This window comes from Hippocampus zosterae, chromosome 15 (assembly GCF_025434085.1).
Source record: "Hippocampus zosterae strain Florida chromosome 15, ASM2543408v3, whole genome shotgun sequence".
NCBI classification, from domain to species: Eukaryota; Metazoa; Chordata; class Actinopteri; order Syngnathiformes; family Syngnathidae; genus Hippocampus; species Hippocampus zosterae.
In genome coordinates, this window is record NC_067465.1 from 9,443,521 (window position 1) to 9,458,577 (window position 15,057).

At 45.3% G+C, this 15,057-nt stretch overlaps 2 protein-coding genes across 2 annotated transcripts; one reads left to right on the forward strand and one right to left on the reverse strand.

Annotated features, from left to right (window-relative positions):
• The first annotated feature begins 108 nt into the window (after positions 1–108).
• On the forward strand, positions 109–4,858 carry tmem71 (transmembrane protein 71). Its single transcript, XM_052087545.1, has 10 exons — positions 109–281; positions 1,263–1,369; positions 1,465–1,510; positions 1,783–2,016; positions 2,133–2,416; positions 2,545–2,739; positions 3,232–3,298; positions 3,419–3,486; positions 3,575–3,627; positions 3,923–4,858. Exons 2-10 carry the CDS (start codon positions 1,342–1,344, stop codon positions 3,944–3,946), a joined length of 999 nt encoding a protein of 332 aa, XP_051943505.1. The 5' UTR covers positions 109–281; positions 1,263–1,341; the 3' UTR covers positions 3,947–4,858.
• LOC127616109 (uncharacterized) lies at positions 4,453–12,809 on the reverse strand. The gene is made up of 4 exons (XM_052087531.1): positions 12,789–12,809; positions 12,530–12,650; positions 6,942–9,177; positions 4,453–6,857 (listed from the first exon to the last, which is right to left on the reverse strand). The coding sequence occupies exons 2-3, from the start codon at positions 12,620–12,622 to the stop codon at positions 7,201–7,203; spliced, it is 2,070 nt and encodes a 689-aa protein (XP_051943491.1). The 5' UTR covers positions 12,623–12,650; positions 12,789–12,809; the 3' UTR covers positions 4,453–6,857; positions 6,942–7,200.
• Positions 12,810–15,057: the final 2,248 nt, after the last annotated feature.

Below are 15,057 nucleotides of genomic sequence, written 5' to 3' on the forward strand. Positions count from 1 at the left end.
GCCGAATAATTATATACAGTATGTGAACAGTGTATGAAATCTATACAGTATAACGATGTCATTTTTAATAAAGATGGTTTTAATTTGAAAGTGTGGAATAAATATACTCTAACTTTGAAAGTAGGCTTCCGGTGTGTCTCGCATTAGGCAGGAGGTCGACCGGACGCATTCTTGTTTTTTTTATTTCTTTGAAAATTCCCAAAGATTTCACGGTCAAAACGCCAAGGGGAAAATTTTTATTTGCAACCGGAATCTGGAGAAAGACAGACGATTGCCGATACGTAAGTTTAATTTTTGTCTTTTCGTTGATAAAAGTCACTTTGTGGCCACTGAACAACACGGAATGTGAACAACGATGTTAATCGCGTTGCTGCACAACTTTGCCAAACAGCTCATTCGACAACACGGTGAAAGTGGCATTGGTTGAATCATATCAAGTGAAAGGGGACAGGTTCCAATTAATGCATGTATTTAATTACTTTCATTAAATCGAAGTACAAGAACGTGACTAAATAGGACAAATATGTGAGGCACGCAGTTAAAAATAACTCCCGCGTCATATAAATATTTAATGTATCGAGACGGTTTACTTTAAGATGTAAAGGTTAATCTTTTTTTTTTTTAATAAAACGTTTGATAAAATTTAAATATAAAGTTAAATTTTTTTAATCTTTCTGTTGTGTGGCTTTTTGTCCACTTCCGGTGACGCGTTTCGCTCCAGCATCAGCACCTCGACGCAAAGCATGCTGGGCAACTCATGATCAGATGCACGCAGGAAAAAAAAACAGGAAGTGACATGAAAATAAAGTCAAACTGTATGGTGTTGAGGACATGAAGAGATATTTTTTTGTTAAGTGAGAAGAATGTGGACGACATGACGAAATAGCATACACACATGCACACACACACAAAAAACACGCACTGACCCAGAGTACAGCGTGTCCCTTGCTTGAGTTTTTGTACATGACCATGAGCTCACCCTAAAGGAGGGGGCGTGGATCCCCCTGCTCCCTCAAGAGCTTTCAACATGACTAATTAGTGGACATTTGTTCAGCTGAAACTGGAGCGGTCGCCCGTTTCATGCCTACAAACACCCTCTTGTTCATCTGTGCTCTGTGACAACTTTGACGTTCGATATGAAGTCACCAACATTCAGGACATGACTTCAGTTCCCGTTTCCCTGATTTTATTTACCAAAACCACTCACAAGAAGTTTACGTGTTTTTCATTTTGGGTACTGTGACTGGTCGCTCATCCGGCAGATGGATGGCAGCAGTAACTGAGAGGTTTCTAAGACGTTTCCATCCTTCTTTGGTCTCCTCACCTTGTTGAAGAAACGAGATGTCGTTCTTCTCTGGAGCGCTGACCAGTACGTCAACTTTTTCACCTCTTCCTCATTGTCATCATCATCTTCATCATCACTCACTCAATGCTCATATGAGCTAATGGTGATTTCCTCTTCAGGTTCGCCAGTAAAACGACACCTGAGGTCAAGCTCCGCCCACCAGAGGTAACAGCGCCAGTTTGACTTGCATGTGCTTTTGTCTCCGCCCTGTTGGGCTACAGTGGAATTGATTCATATTGATTCAAGATCATGTGACTTATGGCTACTTCCTGTTTCACAATCAACTCATGTCCACCGTCTGTTTAGCTGTCATGACTTATGTCCTATTCCAGTTTTGCTATTACCTGATTTATGTCCACTTCCTGTTTCGGAATCATCTGACTTCTGTCCATTTTGCTTCCGCATGATCATGAACAATGCGCCTGCGTTTGTGTCAGCCTGGACGTGTCCCTGCTGTCTCCCGACTCGTCGTACTTGTGCTACTCTTCGTCGACGTCGCCGGGGTCCCCGTCGGACGGCTACGTTCATTCCCGCTGCTGCCGCCGTTCGCCCCGCCTCCTCACCAACGGCTACTATGCCGTGACCGACGACAGTTTCCTGTGGGACGAGGACGGCAACGTGTCGCTGACGCCTTGCGCCGCCAGCGTGTCTTACAAGGAGAATGTTTTCAGGTGGGAATGGGCTGACTGGTCGCTTGCTGAGCTGACTCGGTCGGTTGTTGGGTTGATTGTTCGGACTGGGGTTTTGTCATCAAAGCATACCATATTGTTGCCTTTGCTTTTGTCAGGGTATTCCGGAGGCGGCGACGTAAAATGGGCAGTTCCCTGGCTCGCCTGCTGAATGATGTCAGCGAGAGCTGCCAGACTTGGCTGGACTTTGGGGGTGTCTTCCGGAGGGGCCAGGATCAGGCCCTGGACTTGGATCCAAAGAGAGACCACCAGAAACAGGATCTGATCCAGAACCAGGACCAAGACTGGGCCCAGGAGGAAGGATTCACTTCCCTGGAAGAGCCGAGCTGGTGCGGTCTCAGCCGCTCCCAAGCTGACAACAGCTGCAGCTTCTTCACTTACGGTTAGATTCTAACCCAGACGCTCTCAATAGCGAGGCAGAAGTGCTCTCCACCGTTGTACCATCTTAGATATTTTGTATTGAATATTCAGTACCTACAGTCTTTTGATTTGGCATTTTTCTGGCATCAGATCCGAGTGAAGTGGCGCCCCCTCCTGACAAAGAGGCCCCACCCACCAAGCAGATGATCCAGGAGGAGATTTGCTCGGAAATCTGTCAATCAACCGAGCACTGTGCCCAGTCACTCAGCGGGCTCTCTGAGGTCCCGCCTCCCTCCACCTTTTACGCCAACGCCTGCCGGCAGACTGACGTGCCTCAACGCACAGGTAGTTTCTTTACTCGCGATTATTATTATTATTATACTTATTTGGTTCTCAAAGGTGTTCCTTTTATTCCATATAAAACAAGAAGATTTTACAATTTTTATTTCCTGTTGTTAGATTTACTTTTCTTCTTCATTTAATCGTATTACTTTTAACCCTTTCAGGGATAGCTTACTTAGGTTACTACAGTGGACTGCTCATCATGTTATCAGGTTATGAAAGGGTTAATGTCGTTTTTAGATTGTTTTGAACTTGAATTTTATTTTTATGACAAACTATATGTTTTAAACTTTTTTGTTTTTAATCATAATCACTTTTATTCTTTTTTAATTACTTTTACCTTTATTTTATTTTTACTTTTATAATTTTTATTCTGTTACTGTTCTTACATATTTTTAATTGTCAGTGTCATTATTAACCTTTGTTTCGAATCATGTGTTAATTTATCATTTTCACACGAGATTTTATATTCTCTGCCCGTCTTGTGCGTTTCAGGTGTAACGCCGATGACTTTTTTCGCTTTGGTCTTCGTCATCTCTGGTTTCATGATGCTCAGCTCGGGGTAAACTTTTGATGGTTTCATTTTGAATTTATGACTGGTGAATACGTATTGTTGTTTTTTTTTCCAAATGACGGCTACACAGCTTGCGTCGTGTTGTGAACACCTCATTTCCTTTCTCAGGTGTTTAGTGGGCGGTGCGGGGGCATGTGTTGCAGCAGCGGCGTGGGTAATAACGGCCACGTGGCTGTGTGAGTGTTACACCATCAATTGGAACGAACGCTTGATGTTTGCTGTGTTCTTTTGATGCAATGCAACAACATTATCGACGTATTTCAGGTGCGGGCAGGTCGACTCGGCTGGGAGGAGGCTGGAGGTGCGCCAAAACCGAGGTGAGTCAGTTGCATACCCACAAAGTCCAAAGTCCACAAAGTCCAACCTGAGATTTGGTTCCAAAAACTGAAGGATTTTTTTTTTTCCAAAAGTACACCGTAAATCTTGAGATAATTAATAAAACCTAACTAATTACTGCAGGAAGCACTCGTTTTATTTATTTTTTAAGCTTAAAAAAAAAGAACCAAAGTAAAATAAGTAAAATAACGACCACAATGTTTGTGAATGTATTTAAAAAATGGAAACATCCCAAATTTGAAACCTATTTTTATTTATTTTTTCTCCAACTTTCAGGACATCACTTCACGCAACGAGTGACCTGCGAGACCCTCCCGCCCCTTACACATACACACACACACACACACACGTTTTTTTTGTGATCACAGCTCAATGACGAGTGTCCCAACACCACTCTTGACTTTTAATTAAGAGAAATAAAAAATTATAGCGTGCCAAATGAACAAAAGACAATCCGGAGGAAACATTTGTGTTCCTGCCATTTATTGTGCCCTTGGTAGCCATGGCAATCAATGATGCGATTGTTATCACCATGGTGACCAAACTTGTGAGTTTGTGAAAACTTGCACACAGAACGTGGCATCCTTGTCATGACATAGACCTCTCCACGCTCACCTAAAAAAGTTATCAAAAGGAAAAAAAACCCTCACACACACAAAAACAGTGTGAGAGAGGTGTTTTTGTTTTAATTAGGTTTTTAACTAAGGTTTTGGTTTTTTAATCTGTCATGTTTTGGGTTTGTTTGTGCGTGTGTTTATTGTTGAGTGTCACAGGTTTTCTGGTGTGAGTTTTTGTCATGGGCGAGAGTTGTTTTTGTCTTGTTTTGTTTTTTTTGTCACACAAGAAATAGATTTTCCAAGCACTAACCCAACTTGGTGACATCTCTCTTTGACATTGGTAATGTCTTGCTCAATTAAGGGCTCATTTGCATATTTGATTGTGTGGAGCAAAAAGGGCCAAATGTGGTGTTTTTATTGAATGAAATATTTCTAGGTCCTCGTTGGGTCGCCAGATGTATCGGCATTATCTTGTTACAGTCCTTGCTATTCAGGATGCACTTATGAATAATTATTTATGTATTTATGTCAGCCAATCAAATTATTATATTCACAATGTCACATGTAACCGACATGACACATGCTTATTTTGCACTTCACATTGTGGTTAATTTCTTACTTAGACGACAGACATTAAAAGTTGTTGAAAGACTCAGACTGTCGTCGTCTTTTTATGGTGCCCGCCCCACCACTGACTAGCAACTCATCCATTGTTTGTCTTTATCTGAATTTGTACGGTCATGAAAAATAATGGAAATTACACGGGAGATATTTATGATTAGGCATGTTTAAAAATTGCCTTCGGCAATGCCAAGCTAGGAGTGGCCAAGTCGTCGGCGTATTCCACATGTGTGAATGGCAAGAAAACGGCCAAGAACAAGAATGGCTGGATGGCGTGATGCACGCAAAGGTGGACAATTACAACAAGAGGAATGGGAAACAACATTTTATAGGCGCAACCACCCTCCCAACCCCTCCAAAAAAAACACCTGCATCCCTCCCCAATGTTCTGTATTCATAGCAGACACTTTGACATTGACAAAAATGGAAATTCGTGAATATTGGGGAGAGAAAAGAGGAAGGTAAGACGTCATTTCACTTGGCCATCCATTGCCTTTGATCCAAACGTCACTGCCCCCCACAACATGGCTGCCACGCTTTTGAAATCCTAATTTGAACCCTAACCCTAGTCTAAAACCTTATTTTGCATCCTTAAACCTAATTTAAATCCTTCTTTGAAACCCTCGCGCTAATTTAAATCTCTACTTTGCAACCCTAACGCTCGTTTAAAGCTCAGAGACCAAATATCTTAATTTTTCTTGAGACCTCTACAACCCCTTTATAATGCATAACTGTCATTAAAAATGATTAGATCGTTGGTAGACAGCAGTTAAAATCACTCAATACAATTCAAAATGTCTGCCATTTGAATCTCGCGTCCTCTCGTCTTCAGGTATTTCCGGCGATGTGACGTCACACAAGTCAAACTATTTAATGGCTACTGTGGCAAGCGGTTGTGTGCTTTTCTCGTTCGCTTGCTCTCCACGTGCCTTAAGCACTTAAATACTGATTCATTCTTTGCGCGGCAGGTGGCTGCACGAATGGTCAAGGGACGGGTAAAAGCTTCTTATGCTTTACAAGGAATAAAGTAAACACCTCATCAGTGGCTCGGAAAGTCAATCGGCAGGGAGGAAAGCCTGGTCGACTGCAGTCGCCACGCAAGTATTTCAAATCTCTGTGCTGATCATTTTGAACCGGGGTGCTTCAGCAAGCATTTAGCAGAGAGCATCAAGTACACGAATGGAATTCGTCCCAAGATGAAACCAACTCCCCTGCCTACGATTTTTCATTTGGCAAACGCTACTTCAACTCCCCAGCAGCAGTAAGAACCCCGGTCGTCGTCCTGCATTCGAGAACCGGCGCAGACGAGAGGTGAGGAGTCATTTCCATGCCACTACACCTAAGGGTGATGATGAATTGAGCCGTCAAAAAACGCCACTAGTGTAATATGTACTTACTCTGCCTACATTGCAATATGCCCGACACGAAAAAAGCCCTTCTGTACGGCGTGTTATAAACACCGAGCTTTAGTCGCGCTGTCGTTGTTTTTACTGTCCATAAGATAAAAGTATACAATTTTCATTCAGCGATAACGTCACATGTGGTAACCCTAGCGGTGGCTCGAGTAACTACACCCACGATGCCTCAAGCTTCCCTTCGTTTCGAAAACACTTGGAACGAGCAAAGAACAATTCTCGGGTGTCAAAGACGCCATGCTTGTGCACGTCATAAAAGCAGTAATTAGTTTTGAGTCTTATGCTTTTCTATCGATGACAATGAAGCGCTATTTTCTAAAATCGTAATGTACATCTAATTTGAGTTCCAAAAATGAACGGATGAACGTCATTTGCATTAAATAGCGCAGTTGAATCGAGATGCAAGCCATTCCCCAGCCAATTATTAGCAAAACCCTTTAGTCACTGGTTTATTTTCTTCTTGAAAAATCCAAATGTTTACAATTGCATGGAAGTGTGTTGCCACAAAATGGCCGCCCCCAAAAAAGCACTACATTTCAAAAAGTTGAGGCTTTGGTGTCATTTTATGGTGGTTATGAAGTGTAATTCTTTTGCACTTCATAAACAGCAAGTTTTTTTCTCCAGTTTTCCATTAAATTCTTTTACTTTACTTTTACCATTCTTGCTGTAGGCTGTAAATTTCCCCAGTGTGGGACAAATAACGGACATCTTATCTTCCATAACAGAAGACCGGTCCTCTTAAAATCTGCAACCAGGTGGGCTGACGCTAGATTCGGTGTCATTTTTTCACAATACTTTTGATTGATAGGGTGTACAAAGTGGCGGTTTGAAAGAATCAAATATTGAAATTAAAAAAAAAAACACACCAAACGTTATTATTTTATTTTAGGTGGAAATGGTGGACATTGATATTCAAGTTGTTGTCGGAGCGCCGCGGCGGGAATCCAGTTCAGCGTCCTGTTCAATTGTAGTTGGCTAGAGGATGTGTCGCCGGGCGGAACAGGCTCAGAAATGGTCTCGTGAGAACTCTGGTCATGGTGGAGAGAAAGTTGTTGGAGCTTAGGGGCGCACCGCTGCTGAGAAGATGGATCTGGACCTTAAGATGCCTAAAAACAGCATCGTCAAAACCCGGGTTTTGGACCAGCAATGGCGCTTCAGAAGAATCAAACTCCTTGGACAGTTCTCTTGCCACGGCTTGGATCACGGCATCGTAGGTGTCCATGTCGGCGAGGGCGGCGGCCATTTTGGGGCTTATCTCCTCCACCGCCCTCTCTGACAAACGCTTGATGACAGGCAAGATGGCGGTAATCTTGGTACAAGATCTGCACCTCCACGACAGGCGCATGACCAGGGTGACGATCAGAGCGCTCACCAGACTCCTCACGTGCGCTTGGTGAACGCTGCTGGTGGGCGACGGCAACGCCACCGGTGGGCTCGCGACGCCGCCGCGCGATGCCGCCGCCGGCGCGCTGGCGGTGGTGCGGGTGGTGGACGACGGCGCCACTCCCCCCGAGCTGGAGCCGTCCTCCAGGCTGGGCGCCTCCGGCTGGCTTTGACTCAGGTCGGAGATGAACGTGTCGATTTCATTGAGGGCCCCCGACACCTCCACGCGGCTCTTGGCGTTGACGCGCAGCACCTTGAGCCACAGGTGCAGCTGCTGCATGTACTTTTTGATGGTGTCGTCGGTGATGGCGTACAGGACGTTGCAGTAGGCGTGCTGCCGGACCGACATCGACTCGTCGTCCTGCGTGGCCATCAGGTGTTCGTACACCGTGTCGGTCAGCTGCCGGCGCTCTTCCTCCGTGCACGTCTCCAGCTCCCAATCCATGAGGTTGGACGTCAAGCTGTCGAACTTGCTGCTCAGCTCGTCCTCCGACAGAGGCTGCGACGACGGCCGGGACTTCTGGCTGCTTCTGGTCCCGGTGGCTCGGCGGCGCGTGGACTGTCCGGAGCGTCCCGTCGGAAGGTTGACCACAAAGGGCGGCTGAGTCTTTTTGAAGAGGCTTTTGAGGCCCGCCATCATCTTCTGGAAGCGAGAGCGTCCGACCGTGTTGAGTGAGGTCCTGACGGCCAGCTCGTCGGTGCAGGTGGAGGATTTGGGGCGCGATGAGAAAAAGCGTTTGACCTTGGCCAAAATCGCACTCATGTCGATGCAGGGCTTGGCAAAGACGCCGCTCGCCGCCCGCTCGGCGCGTTGTTGCAACTGGACCATGGTCTGGATGATGTCCTCGGCGGTGGTTTGGGCGTCTTCGGAGCGCCGCGCCAATTCCTCGTCGGGCTCCTCGCGGCCCTCCTTGGCCCACTTGAGCAAGATGGCGGCCACGGAGCGGGTGGCGGCTTCCACGTCCACGGGCGTCAGGCCGCTCATCCTGTAGAAGCGCTGCGTCATCTTGCTCAAGTAAGACAAGCATTTGTGAGCGTGGCACACCATCTCGTAGAGCGTGTTGACGCTGGACATGGTCGCGTTGACGTAAAGCAGCGGCTCCGATTGGCCCTCGCTGCTACTGAGGGCCGAACTCAAAACCGAGTTCATGCGGACGTTGGCTTCCTTCTCGATGAGAGCCGTGAAGCGCTTGGCGCCCACAAACTCCACCTCGGGCACGTCGGCCGCCGCGGCGAAGGTGGTCATGATGCTGTCGCCCAGTTGCGGCGTGCACCTCTCGATGGCGCTGCTCATCTCATCGGGGGACGCCCGCCCCTCCAGGTGCTCGACCAGGACCGGCACCACCAGACGCAGGACCTCGGTGGCCACCGTCTGGACGATCTCGCCGCACATGTCGGCCAGGATCATGTCTATGGCCGGGTCGCGCACCCCCGCCGCCAGCAGTGCCCAGTGAGCCGGCGTGATCTTCAAGAAGTGTTTCTCCGTCAGGGACAGAAGAACCTGACTGGAAATGTAACTGGGTTCGCTCTCCATCTTGATCCAAGCAAGAACTCGCTATAGCCATTAAAAAAAACAAAAAAACAAAACCGTGATCAAGCGATTCTCACGCAGCGTCCTGCGAGGGCGCCTTGAACGACGATGTCACGCTTGATGTAAATGTGACGTCGCTCCTCATTGAGGCCTGATGTCATGTTTAATACAAACGTGTCTTTGAATGAAGACAAATAGCGCAAGTCTCACTCTGTCCAAACCACCCGTGACAGTAATGAAGGTGATTTTTCATGCATCTTTTTTTTTTTTGGTCTCACTTTTTGCTTTTACTTGTTTCATACATTCCATTTCTACCATTGCTTTATTCAACTTCAGCAAGCAGCCATATGCTTGCACGACTGCTGAAGAGAACAATTGGAATTTCCTCACTCCTTGTACCAAATGTGAGGCAAACAGAACCCACAATCAAGAGATTGATGATCCCAAATATTTCCCAGCCATTTAAGTCAAAATCAAGAGTCATTGGTAGCCCTTTTAACACATTCAATATCAGCCAATTCGAGACCAAGTCTGAAAAGACGTTTGAAAACGTCTTTGGGAGTGAATGAGTTAGTTTTTAAAAAATTTATTATTAATGATTACTTAAGAGCCCTGTAAATTAAATCATTGTTTTCCTTCACAAATGTGACCGTTGGGATTAAATGGGTGAATCGGCGAGAAAGCCAATTCTGAATAGTTCACACTTGACTTTATCCCCCTTATGCAAATGACGACTTCTTTTCATAACTTTGCTGCTGTCAATTGGGAATTTCTTCATTTAGAGACGAATAAAGGTTTTCTTATTCTTATTTTCGGGCTTGCTTATTGATTCCCTTCATTATCTTATCAATAAGACACAGGAAAGAACCAGGTTCTTATCAGAACCAGCAAAATTTCTGTGGAGATGACAACGTAATGAAAAAAAGACAAAACAGAATGTAGTCAAGTCACCCGCACTTGAGATCTCGATGCATTGAAATTGACTATACCTGAATATACATCAAAATTTGACTGAGATTGTGGGCACTTGTTTGGCAGACCACGAACGACGGAGCATAATATTCCCAATCTGCAAAATATTCCCAAACTATGGCCTTGAATCTTTCAGGATCTGACGTGAAGCCTTTTACGGTCGTCACGAGCCCCGTCGTGGTGGTTGAAACGAAACTGGCCCCTCAGCCATGAGAAAATTTGTGATTTTTTTCTTTTCATATTTAGCATCTTTATATTATTTCATTTAAGACTTGAAGAAAACTAAATGTGTTGATGTCACGGGCGTTATTTCCTCAAGGGAATTGTGTAACTTCCACACTTGTTTCACCATCAGGGGCAGAAGTGTGTGTGGCTGGAAGTGTGAGGTTGGCTCGCCAACTTGATCCGATCAAGAAGCGTTCACTATGTCCATATATACATTCCTGCTAATGGGACGCTTTTTGTGAGCGTCCTGTGGCGTCTTTTTGCGGGCGCCTTCAGCGACGATGTCATGCTTGATTTAAAGATGAGGTCGCTTCTTATGTAAACGTGATGTCATGGTTCATGCAAATCCATCTGGGAATGGGAGGGCCATCAAGTACTAGCTAGCATTTGCAGACTGGAAACAAATCAAATCAGAAGCTAAACAATTGACATCAAATGTAAATCAAAAGAGTAAAAAAAGCACATCGAATTAGTGAATTGCAAATCAAGAATTAAAATTGTATCTTAACCGGCGCAATTTAGATTGAATTGCCACTTAAGTCATTCACTCCCAAAGACTTATTTAGATGTCTTTTCAGACGCCACACATTTAATCCCAGCTCCTCATTTCACGAGCCCCGATGTGGAAAATGGCCGTTTTCAGACCCTTTCAAGTACAGTCAATATAAAAATGAGGAGCTCGGATTCAATGTGTGACGTCTGAAAAGACATCTAAATACGTCTTTGGGAGTGAATGAGTTAAGGAATTGAAATCGAAGTGAATCTCAACATAAAGAATCAAAATAGCAACCCAAAGAAAAGCGAAACGGAACATAAGAAATGTAACGGAAAAGGAGAAAACACACATAAATGCTTTTTTATTAATCTACGAGTTTGATAACGTCTTGGTGAGATTCCATTTTTCAGCGTCAATGGAACAAATGTAATCAGTTCTCTTTTATTTTGGCGAGTCGCCCCAGGAAGGACGTCACCCTTCTTGTTGTGCTCCGGGGTGATGTTTTTGCAGGTGTATCCTCAGGTTCTGCTTCCCCGCAAACCGCTTGTCGCAGCGGTGGCACGCAAACGGTCGCTCACCCGTGTGGACGCTCTGGTGCGTCTTCAGGTGGCCCGATTGCGTGAAGCGCTTTCCGCACTGGCCGCAGCGGTACGGCCGCTCGCCCGTGTGGATGCGCACGTGCGTCAATAGGCTACGTGCCGATGAGAACCACTTGCCGCAGTAGTTGCAGACGAAACGCCGGTCCCTACGCAAGCGGCTCCGGTCTACAGTGTCCAATCGGGGCCCCGCTAACCCCACAGCCAAAGGGAAGGCGGTGTTCAAGTCGGACGCGGGGCGGCGGGCGAGGGCCAGGATGCAAGGCAGGCCCTGATTGGCCCACGGAGAGCAGCGGTCCGGCTCACCGGCTCCCGGTCGGGGACTGGGTAAACCCAAGACCTGGTCGGGACTTCCTGAAAGGAAGGCCGAGCTTTTCCTCGCCGATGAGATTTCTCCGTCGGATTCCACGTCCGAGGAGGTGTCTCGGGCGAGGCCCGGGGAACCCGGGAAGCTCAGCGAACCTTGAGGCGGCGTGCTGACTGTTTGTCCCCGAGGGTTGAGATCGGCCGACGAGGTGGTAGCAACAATTCCGGAGGGACCGGCTTTAGGGTGGGCCTGCTGCGACACCAGTTCTGCGTCAAACAACACGTAAGGCCGCTAAGGTTGGCACGTTACGTTATAATGGTAACCTTATTCCTCATTGTGCTGCATTAATATTCATTGCTCTTTGCAGAGGATCAAGAATATATGTGAGTGACTATTTGTGTATTATGTCTGTATTGCCACATCAAATGCTCAACTACTGTAATGCTCAACCGCCACCTGGCTGGTATTTGTTAGCTCGCCGATGACATTCCCCATTATGTGTTATCATAAAACCAGCAAACATGTGCTTGTTTCAAACACAAAACAATACAGTTTTAACCAATGGCTATTTGATCACAAAATGCAGCAACACCTGTTGACAGACAACAATGCTCACTAGCATATATTCTTTATCCTTCACAAAAAAAAACAAACTACTAATTGCAACTTACTGAGATGTCTGCAGTCCCAGTACGTCACACAAACGGGATCAGACGAAAACCAACCGGCTCGAGGACATCACGCAACAACAAAGGAGCGTCGGACCACTTTGATGCTTACCGTCCTCATCCAGAAGCAGCTCGCCGCTATTGTCCTTGTCACTCGCCACTTCCTGTTTGACCGGAAACACGTCTTCTTCGCTCCTCGAAACATCAGCAAATGAGGTGTGCTGCGACACCAACTGCACCAACGCATTTTTCAGAAATAAGTCAGATTGACGGTACGGCACAGTGTTCCGGTAACAAAATAACATAGTATCTTTTTTTTTTTAAATTACAAGGTATGTTTTTCAATGGGAGTGTTGATGCGAGTGTGTAACCTCTGCAGCTGACGGCGCGGCTTCTGCTGATGGCGCTAGCAACAAACGCGGTCCACTTCTCCGCCCATTGCAGCCGTTCGGCGATCTGTCGACCACGCCCGATGACGGGAAACGCACTGTACGAAACCAAAAAATGGGAGCCACTTTTCAATGACAGCCAAGAGTCATTCTGTTTGAAGTCGCAGCAGTTGTCGTGTTATGACAACAGCAGCAATAGTACTTGTAGCGTAGCCAAAGTTTGAATTTGGGTCTTTTATTGGGTGTCGTTGCTCAGTAGCAAGCGTAGTTTGGGGCAGGCGTCATTCGTTGCATTAGTATAACCATATTTTCACAAGGATATGGCGCACCTAGAAGTCTTAAATGTTCTCCAAAATCGATGGGGCGCCTTATCCATGCACTGAGTTCCAAAACCTGATGTTATGCAGACAAGCTGTTTACAGAGAGGAAAGGGGGACGTTAAAGTGGAAGGGTGGGCGTGTAAGAGGACGCTAAAGGCACGCCCACCAGTAGGTGGATACTTAGAATGCCGGTACTGTACTTGAATCGGGCTAAACAACCTCGGATCCTGGAAAATGGCACAGATGAAGAGACACTCCTACGAAGCACACTTCAAACTTAAAGCGATCAGTTACGCAGAGGTACAGGGCGAGAATATAAGATAAACGACGTAGTAGTAAGAGCAGTATAAGAACCAAACAGGAGTAGTAGTAGCATGAGAAGTAGTGGTGGGTGCAGCAAAAGTAGTAGCAAATGAAGTAATAAAATAGTCACAAACTACTACAAGCAGTTGTAATAGTAATGTAGTAGGAGTCTTAGTAATGGAAGTAGTAGAAGTAACAGTTTTGGTTAGTTTGATAGTAATACTAGTGGTGGTGTGTGGACTATGACTACTACTCACCGTCGTCGGGTTCCTCGTTGGTTTCCTCTGGGTTTCCGGCGCCCATGACCGCAGCTGAGGCGCCGCCACCGCGGGCGACGATGGTTTCGATGAGCGCAAGCTTCCTGCGTAGCTCGTCGTTCTCCTTGCGACTGCGGCTGATCTCCATCTGGAAGACGGCGTAACTGTTGTCCACCAGCTGGCACATTTCGGCCACCGCAGCCCGGGTCAGAGCCTCCATGATGGTCGCCAGTTGCGAGTGCAACGCCGCTAAGCTCTTCATCGCCGCCAACAACAACTCAAAACGCACACTTGGTTGTTGAACTAACGTGACACTCGAAGAATACACGAGCGTTTATATTCCAACATGTATGATTCATACACGGGTCGACATGTTAGGGTAGTGGACGTTTGTTTTGATTTCGCTGTTTCCGCTTTCGGGATTTCAAAATGAAAGCACGGCTCTTTGCGCTTGCGCACTTGGCTTCACATCCGAGCGCTCCTCTGGTTGTTTACATTGTCAACATTTTGAGATTGTTCGTTTTATTATTATTTATTCTACTGCTTAAAGTTTTAAATAACATTTAATTAGTAATTTGTATTAAAAATACACAAATATTTTTTAGTTTTCAAATTCCAGTTGAATTTTGCATAATGCACAGATTAGAATGTTTACATATTCTCAGTACCGCTTATTTCTTTTGAGAATACAGCGGTGCCAATTTGACATGTACATGTACATCTAATTCGTACATTTAAAATCTTTCCCCATTTAAATGAGTGGAAACACCATTAATCTGCTTCTCCTTACCCATAGAAATCAACAAATCTATGTAATATGTATTTCAAAATTTAAAAAAATAGCCCTTTACAATAAAAACATTCACCACTGACATTAGTAAATAGAATGTAAATAAAAATAGCTTGCCACAGTTTTTGCTTCATTTCAATGGCTATTGTTCTGCTCCTTCTGGTATGTGTGCAACTGGACCACCTGGGGCAGTATATCTGCCAAACTCACTTTTTATGACTTGAGTCATTGCCACTGGACTCCAAATTTTTTTAGTTTTTGCACATAAGTCGTACAAACTCATCTGCATGTTTCCAACCCCACCCGCCACCCCAAAAATCCACCTAAAACATAGTACAAAAATATATACACAAATATTAATCAATAAAATCAATAAAAAATAATTGAAAACATCTCGCGAATAGTTGAATTACCGGGATTGACCTGCAAGATTTCTGGGTTCCTTTGTACTATATTTTTCTTTTTCTGCAACTATTTTGACCAATTCAAGTCAAATTTACAGTATATATATGCCCCATAATCACAGAAACGACTTCACATGCCCACAGTTGAAAAATGTTTACGATATGGCCTGATCTTAA